The sequence below is a fragment of the Lepidochelys olivacea genome (assembly GCF_965140295.1).
Source record: "Lepidochelys olivacea isolate rLepOli2 genome assembly, chromosome: 11".
Classification (NCBI taxonomy): Eukaryota; Metazoa; Chordata; order Testudines; family Cheloniidae; genus Lepidochelys; species Lepidochelys olivacea.
Genome location: NC_140421.1, coordinates 76351322 through 76359692, shown reverse-complemented (window position 1 = coordinate 76359692; position 8371 = coordinate 76351322). Strand labels below are relative to the sequence as shown.

The 8371-nt window shown below is 46.5% G+C and overlaps 1 protein-coding gene across 1 annotated transcript; it reads left to right on the top strand.

Moving 5' to 3' along the window:
• Positions 1-925: 925 nt before the first annotated feature.
• Positions 926-5909, top strand: LOC311528563 (uncharacterized protein). Its single transcript, XM_084643776.1, has 4 exons — positions 926-935; positions 1336-1891; positions 4493-4523; positions 4910-5909. Exons 2-4 carry the CDS (start codon positions 1463-1465, stop codon positions 5194-5196), a joined length of 747 nt encoding a protein of 248 aa, XP_084499902.1. The 5' UTR covers positions 926-935; positions 1336-1462; the 3' UTR covers positions 5197-5909.
• Positions 5910-8371: the final 2462 nt, after the last annotated feature.

Below are 8371 nucleotides of genomic sequence, written 5' to 3'. Positions count from 1 at the left end.
ACTTTTTCCAGTTTTCAGAGTAACAGCCGTATTAGTCTGTATTCGCAAAAAGAAAAGGAGTACTTGTGGCACCTTAGAGACTAACCAATTTATTTGAGCATGAGCTTTCGTGTGCTACAGCTCACTTCATCGGATGCATACCGTGGAAAGTGCAGCAGACTTTATATACACACAGAGAATATGAAACAATACCTCCTCCCACCCCACTGTCCTGCTGGTAATAGCTCATCCAAAGTGACCACTCTCCCTACAATGTGCATGATAATCAAGGTGGGCCATTTCCAGCACAAATCTGGGGAGACAGGCCAGTCCTTGCCTACAGACAGCCCCCCAACCTGAAGCAAATACTCACCAACAACCACATACCACACAACAGAACCACTAACCCAGGAACCTATCCTTGCAACAAAGCCCGTTGCCAACTGTGCCCACATATCTATTCAGGGGACACCATCCCAGGGCCTAATCACATCAGCCACACTATCAGAGGCTCGTTCACCTGCACATCCGCCAATGTGATATATGCCATCATGTGCCAGCAATGCCCCTCTGCCATGTACATTGGTCAAACTGGACAGTCTCTATGTAAAAGAATAAATGGACACAAATCAGATGTCAAGAATTATAACATTCATAAACCAGTCGGAGAACACTTCAATGTCTCTGGTCACGCAATCACAGACATGAAGGTCGCTATCTTAAAACAAAAAAACTTCAAATCCAGACTCCAGCGAGAAACTGCTGAATTGGAATTCATTTGCAAATTGGATACTATTAATTTAGGCTTAAATAGAGACTGGGAGTGGCTAAGTCATTATGCAAGGTAGCCTATTTCCCCTAGTTTTTTCCTATCCCGCTCCCCCCAGATGTTCTGGTTTAACTTGGATTTAAACTTGGAGAGTGGTCAGTTTGGATGAGCTATAACCAGCAGGAGAGTGAGTTTGTGTGTGTATGGGGGTGGAGGGTGAGAAAATCTGGATTTTTGCTGGAAATGGCCCACCTTGATTATCATGCACATTGTAGGGAGAGTGGTCACTTTGGATGAGCTATTACCAGCAGGAGAGTGAGTTTGTGTGTGTGGTTTTTGGGAGGGGGGTGAGAGAACCTGGATTTGTGCTGGAAATGGCCCAACTTGATGATCACTTTAGATAAGCTATTACCAGCAGGACCGTGGGGTGGGAGGAGGTATTGGTTCATATTCTCTGTGTGTATATAAAGTCTGCTGCAGTTTCCACGGTATGCATCCGATGAAGTGAGCTGAAGCTCACGAAAGCTCGTGCTCAAATAAATGGGTGAGTCTCTAAGGTGCCACAAGTCCTCCTGTTCTTTTTCCAGGGAGGAAAGTCACCTGGCGTCACCGCCTCCTGACTCGGAGTCTCAGAGCCTTCAGCACCCCTGCTTCACGTCAGCAAGTCCCCCTGAGCTGGACACCCAAGGGCGACTTGTCGGCCCCCAGGGAGCCATGTCCCCCCACTCCCTTCCCCCGAGTGGCTCCCCCCCAGCACTGTGGAAGCCGGGGGGTTGTTACAGGGCAGCCAACAGGCAGGCGCGGGCCAAAGCGGGGCCCCCCGCTGCTTTCCAGCAGACCCTGAAATCTTTGGATTGTTTCATGACGAGCAGGATCGTTCCTGGTTTTTATTGTTTTCTCCGGAGTCTGGACCTTGACGGTGCCTCGGCCGAGGCGTCGGGGCCGGAAGAGGAAGGAACGGGCTCCCCGCCCCCCAGCGGCCGCCCCGGGAGCCCAGCACCGAGCGGGCCTCGCCCGGAGAGTGGGACGGCCGGGTCGGGCCGCGGCCACGGCGTGCGCGCCGCGATGCCTGATGGGAAATGGAGGGTCACCCGCGGGGCCCGGCTTCGCCCCCCCGCCCCGGCCGCGCGGCCCGTTCCGAAGGTGGGGGGAGCGTCGCGCGCTGTGACATCATCTCGGCGCGACAGCGACGGGGCGGGAGCGGAGCCTGCGGGATGACGTACGTGTGCACGCTGCGTCTCCCAGCGTGCCCGGGGCCGCGCGGTGGCTGACGGGAGTAGTCCCCAGACAGCGAGTTCCCGCGGGGGCCGATGGGAAAAGCGGCCGCGAGACGTGGGCGCGCACGGCGCAGGCGCGCTACGGCTCGGTCCCGACAGCGCCGGCGGGACTCGACCCGCTGCCGCGCTACGGCGGCCCGTGAGGCCCGGATCCGGGGGGTTCCGCCGGCGTGCGCGGGAGCGGGGGGAGGAGCCCGGCCGGGCCTGGCAGCGCCGCCCCTCCGCCACGTAGCCGCGCGCCGGCCGCGAGAGGGGGCCGGGGTCGAGGCCGCCCTGATCCGGCGGCGGGAGCGGGGCCAGCCACGGGGGGGGGCCACAGCATAAAACCAGCGGCTTTGAATTGCCCACCCCCCCCCACACCCAGAGACCCACAGAGAGACCCCCCCACACCCCCGACACACAGAGACCGAGACCCCCCCCCACACAGAGACAGAGACCCCCCCACACACACAGAGACCCCCCCCACACACAGAGACCCGCACACACACACAGAGACCCCCCCCACACACAGAGACCCGCACACACGTCCTGTGAACCGGGAGTTCTCGGCTATTTCTTAAACCGCGGGCAATTAGCAGCAAGATTTGAGGAGTCCCTGAACTAGTTAATATCCAAGAATAACAATTACTGCAACCCAATCAAGTAATTTTCATAGTGTGTGTACATATAGACACACACACACACATATATTGGGGCTGTCAAGCGATTAAAAAAAATCACGATTAACTGTGCGGTTGTACAACAATAGAATACCATTTACTTTAAATATTTGGCATGCTTACATTTTCAAATATATTAATTTTAAATTACAACACAATACGAAGTGTACAGTCCTCCATTTATATTTATTTTTGATTACAAATATTTGCTCTGTAAAAAACAAAAAAATTGTAAAGATTCTTAAACCTTGGGCCCAGCGCTTTGCTGTTTTTAGAAATCTCACATTGGTACCTTCTTTGCGTTTTGTCAAATCTGCTGTGAAAGTGTTCTTAAAAGGAATATGTGCTGGGTCATCTTCCAAGACTGCAGTAACATGAAACATATGCAGAATGCAGGTAAAATAGAGCAGGAGACCTACAATTCTCCCCCCAAGGAGTACAGTCACAAATTTAATTGATGTCTTATTTTTTTAACGAGCATCATCAGCATGGAAATATGTCCTCTGGAATGGTGGCAGAAGCATGAAGGGGCATACGAATGTTTAGCATATCTGGCATATCTTGCAACGCCGGCTACAAAAGTGCCATGGGAACGCCTGTTCTCACTTTCAGGTGACATTGTAAATAAGAAGCAGGCAACAGTATCTCCTGTCAGTTGTAAACAAACTTTTGTCTTAGCGATTGGCAGAATAAGAAGTAGGACTGAGTGGACTTGTAGGCGCTAAAGTTTTAAACTGTTTTGTTTTTGAGTGCAGTGATGCAATCAGAAAAAACCCAACTGCATTTGTTACACTTTCACAATAAAGACTTTGCACTTCAGTACTTGTATGAGGTGAATTGAAAAATACTATTTTTTTGGTTTTATCATTTTTACAGAGCATATATTTGTAATAAAAAAATAATAATATAAAGTGAGCACTCTGCACTTTGTGTTCTGTGTTGTAATTGAAATCAGTATTGAAAATGGATCAAAAAATATATAATAAATTGCAACTGGTATTCTATTGTTATAAGCGTGATTAATCGCGATTGATTTTTTTGAGTTAATCGTGTGAGATAACTGTGATTGACAGCCTTAACGTACATATATAAAATAATACCAAATCCTCAGAACACCAATATAATGGGGAAACTAATTCTTACCTTAAAATGACAAGTGATTTTATGTACTCATGTGGCACTTGTTGGCATTGCCCTAGCAACAAAGCTATTGAAACAGAAAAGCAGGCAGGGTGCGGCAGTGAGGCTGATGCCTAGCAGGGCTACCAGGGGGGGAAAAAAATCTTTTCATTTTGCCTGTGCTCCTAAGAGGTTGAAAGTTACCTAAACCCCAAAGCATAAAAGTGGGAGTGGGGGCAGGTGCTTTGAAACTTCCATTCCCAGGATCGCCATGGCACATGGGTCATGAGAGACAGAGTCTACAGGCGCCAGGGCAGGGCTTGCAACTAAACTCCCATGTTTCCCTCAGGATTTTCAAACTACACTGGACCCTCACTAGAATGTGGGATTTGGGATCCATGCCAAATCCCCCATTCTAGCGCGTACTGCATTACAGCGGGGACCACGTTACAATGAAAGTTAATGACGGTGACTAAATTTGGGATCCGCAACCACGTTCTATCAGAATTTGTGTTATATAGACGCGTGTTCTAGCGAGGGTCCGGTGTATAACTTTCAGGTTCTCGTCTCTGTCAACTCAGGCTATGTCTACCCTATAGCACTTACAGCGGCACAGCTGCAGTGGGCTAGCCCCTTGTTCTGTGTTTGGCAGTGGCGGGGATTCCTTCATGGTCTTTTTCCTCTTTTAGGTGCTTTCAAGGGTCATCATGGTGCACCTTGGTAAGTGCAGACAGGGCTTGTTAAGGGTTGCGTGCACACCATGTTGTACTGACAGACCCCAGTTTCTGCATCCCTCTAAATCAATCACAGTTAGTGGAGAATGTGCAGCCTTCACCGCTGAACTCTCTTAAGGGTTGGTAGAGCAAATCTGTCATCTTTATTGTAAATAAATTGCTTTAGACCTCAATGTCCTGGCAAGGTACAGACTTCGATTCCATCATGAAGAATAATCTATTGTTGCTGCGTAAGGGAAGGTTACAGCAGTTTTCTTGATTTTTAAATGAAACCAAGCTTTTCTCTAAGGCCTTTGGAATTTTTTGGCTCGATGTCTATACGCATCTGTTTATAATCAAATCTATTGTGACACCTGTTGATCTTCCCTTCAGCTCATCTCCTTATGAAGAATTATCATGGAGGACACGTAGCTATCCGATTGGCTCTTGGTGGTTGTGCCAACAGACCCTTCTTCCGTATAGTGGCCGCATATAACAAGCGAGCACGGGACAGCAAGTATTTGGAGCAAGTGGGCTGCTATGACCCACTCCCAAATAGCCACAATGAAAAGCTTGTTGGCTTGAACATCGAGAGAATCAAACACTGGATTGGTTGTGGAGCACATGTCACAAAACCGGTTGAAAAACTTCTAGGTAACTCAGTGTGTTTTCCAATCTGAACTATTTGCTTATGTCTCTTAAAAGACAATAGGTTTTCCTTGGTGATCCTCCGCATACTTGGAGTACCAAAGACTCTTTCTTCATTTCTTTGCATGAATCCTTGAGAATATGTATATATGCAGTCACCCTTCTTTTGGCCACAGGAAATGGGATGTTTCAGAGTCGCAGCCTTGTTAGTCTGTATCCGGAAAAAGAACGGGAGGACTTGCGGCACCTTAGAGACTAACAAATTCATTTGAGCATAAGCTTTCGTGGGCTACAGCTCACTTCATCAGATGAATAGAGTGGAACATATAGTAAGAAGATCTATCTACACATACAGAGAATCATGAAAAGGTGGGAGTTGCCATACAAACTGTAAAAGGCTAATTAAGATGAGCTATAATTTGTTAGTCTCTAAGGTGTCACAAGTACTCCTGTTCTTTTTGAGGAAATGGGAACGGGTCTCATTTATGGAGAGGCTGAGCTGGCCGAGACAGCAGTAAAAGGCACTTCAAGCCACTAGAGGGTTAGTGAGAGAGACAATTACTCTCACTTCTTAAAAGTCTCATTAACTATTGGAACAGTTGACCGAGGGTTGTCGTGAATTCTCCATCACTGACAATTTAACTTGAGATTGCATGTTTTTCTGAAATATATATGCTAAGAATTATTTTGGGGAAGTTCTATAACATGTGTTATATAGGATGTCAGACGAGATAATCACAGCGCTCCCTTTTAGCCTTTGAATCTGTGTGTCTAGAACAGTCATATTGCAACTCCAGCTATAAATATCAATAATCTTTCTTTCAGGTCTTTCTGGATTTTTCCCATTGCATCCTATGACAATCACAAATGCAGAAAGATTAAGGAAGCGAAGAGCCTTGAAAGCCATAACAGCTTCTGAGGAAGAAACTCCAGGTGACTGATAACATCTAACTGAACTGAATTACTCAAAAGATTACTGTACAGACAATGATCAGAACAGTGTGCCAACTAAAAAGGACAATATATTTACTACAGGCAAAGAAATGATAGTGGATGTCAATTATTTCATAAGAACATTAAAGTATTTTGAAGCTTTAGGAGTCCTCAGACAAGGATTCTGATTGTCCTCATTTGTTAATTACTTCTTATTTTTCACAAATTATGAATCTTTCATGTTTGTCAAACTGCAATTACTTAGGCCCAGATCCACCAAGGTAAAATTTAGGCTCCTAAATTCCACTGAAATCCAATGGAATCCAAGAACCAAAATACCTTTGTGCATCTGGGCCTTCCAGATTACAGCATTCATACAAACTGAATACAAACTCCCGTTTTCTAAATAGCTCTATTGTGGAGGTAGAGAGAACGTTACTGACCGTCGTAAGAGTCTAATGTATAGGAAGTTGTGCTGGATCAATGAACAGGTGAGGATGCACCTGGAGGCTTCCTTCTAAATGTCACCTTACCATTACTTAAGACAAGCCACAGTTGGTTTTTAATTTTACAGTGAACTATTTCAAGATTTTTGTTAGAGGAGGGACACTCAGACCTGGCCACTGTTGCTTCTTTATTTTCACCCAGTGAAGCTGCAAATAGTGTAAGCGGCAGAAAATCCTTTTTTCGGTGCAGGGGTGCAGCACAGAATGTGACACGAATTACTTAACCACACTACTGTTCTTCCAGAAGGTATCCCACAGAACATGACCACTCTACACATAGCAAATACTTGGATGGTTTTATACCTTTCTCCCTGAACAGTATTTGATCAAACATTATACATGCGTCCAGCTAAAACAATAATTTAAAAAACCAGGAATTACTACATGATGTTCATAGATGATCAGCCACCCATAGCAGCCATTCATATTCCAGCGTGTTAAGCACAATAAGAATTGAGCTATGTTCAGAGGCAGTCGGCTATCCCTGTTACTTGGAGGAACTCGCACATCATTCATTCTAGAATCTTCCATCCACATTCTGACTCGCTGAAATGTCTTAGGTAAGGCTTGTACCATCCCCGAAGATCACCAGCCTCAGACTCTGGTAGACCAAACAAAGCCACTGAGTTTGAGTCATAGAACCATCACCCCAAAAGCCTTAATGCCAATCAGTGCAAATCTCAGAATTGATGATGGGGAGCACATGAGATCTTTCTCAGCCCACACAGTGCAGCGCATCACCCCTTTTAAAGCACTCGACGTAACAAAGCTGAGACACGCTCACTGGACGATCACAGTATCCTGCTTATTTAAGAAGAGCACAATACAATAGACCACTCTAGTGCTGACAGAAAAGACGCCTTCCTCAGCTGTTGCTCCAAGATGGCAATCTGCTGCTGTTCCTGCATGTGAGGAAGTTGGTGGGGCTCAAAAGGAGGGCAGCTCACAGCAAGAGAAATGGCTGAGAAGAGCTAGGCAAGTTAGAGGCACTTGAGATTCATTGCCGGCCTATGTGTTGCTCCCTTGGCAGCACACCCATAAGGGTGCGGGGAGAACCATGGAAACTCAGCCAGCTCTCACTTGCCAGGCAGCTGGGAATTGGTTACATTTTTAATGGAGAAGTAAAATCTGAGCAAATGTATACATGGAACCAAAGAAAAATAAGATCTTTTGGGTGATACCTGAAGTCCTGCCTGAAAAGGTCCAGGCAGACATGGCTGGTTTGGATTTTGCCTATTAGTACATTTAAACCAGGGGTTCTCCGAACACATTTTTTGGTGGCCTCGGACTGTGACCCACCAATTCTTCCTGGTGGCCGCACTGACACTTTTCCCTAAAATACGTAACTGTAGGAAAAACAAATAAATATGCACAGACACGTGTCCAAATCCTTGTAATTTATTGATGTAGGGTTTTTTCAGACTCACAAATAATATGAAAAATTATATTTGTATGTTGAATATTGCTTTTCGCAGCACACTCAGTAGCTAGCTGGGAGTTTGTGAAAAGTGATATTAACAAACATACGAGTATCACTTTTCACAGCCTCCCAGGTAGCTAGTCAGTGTGCTGTGAAAAGTGATCCTTGCATGTTTCTTTGTTTCGCTTTTCTCAGTAAGCCCCAGGTTTGGAGAGGGAGGCAGCAGGGGTCTGGGGCAATGGGGGGGATAGAGGTGGAACCAGGGAAGGCAGTGGGGGCTGGGGGCGATAAATGGGGGTTCGGGGAGGCGTCGGGGAGAATGGTGAGCCCTGCTGCCAAAAGGCTGGA

Bases quoted from the DNA above. Each gene is read 5' to 3' on its own strand.
- LOC311528563 (XM_084643776.1), top strand. From the start codon at position 1,463: ATGTCCCCCCACTCCCTTCCCCCGAGTGGCTCCCCCCCAGCACTGTGG. The intron at 1,892-4,492 runs GTGGGGGGAGCG...TTCCTCTTTTAG, and splicing joins CCGCGCGGCCCGTTCCGAAG to GTGCTTTCAAGGGTCATCAT. The intron at 4,524-4,909 runs GTAAGTGCAGAC...TCTTCCCTTCAG, and splicing joins GGTCATCATGGTGCACCTTG to CTCATCTCCTTATGAAGAAT.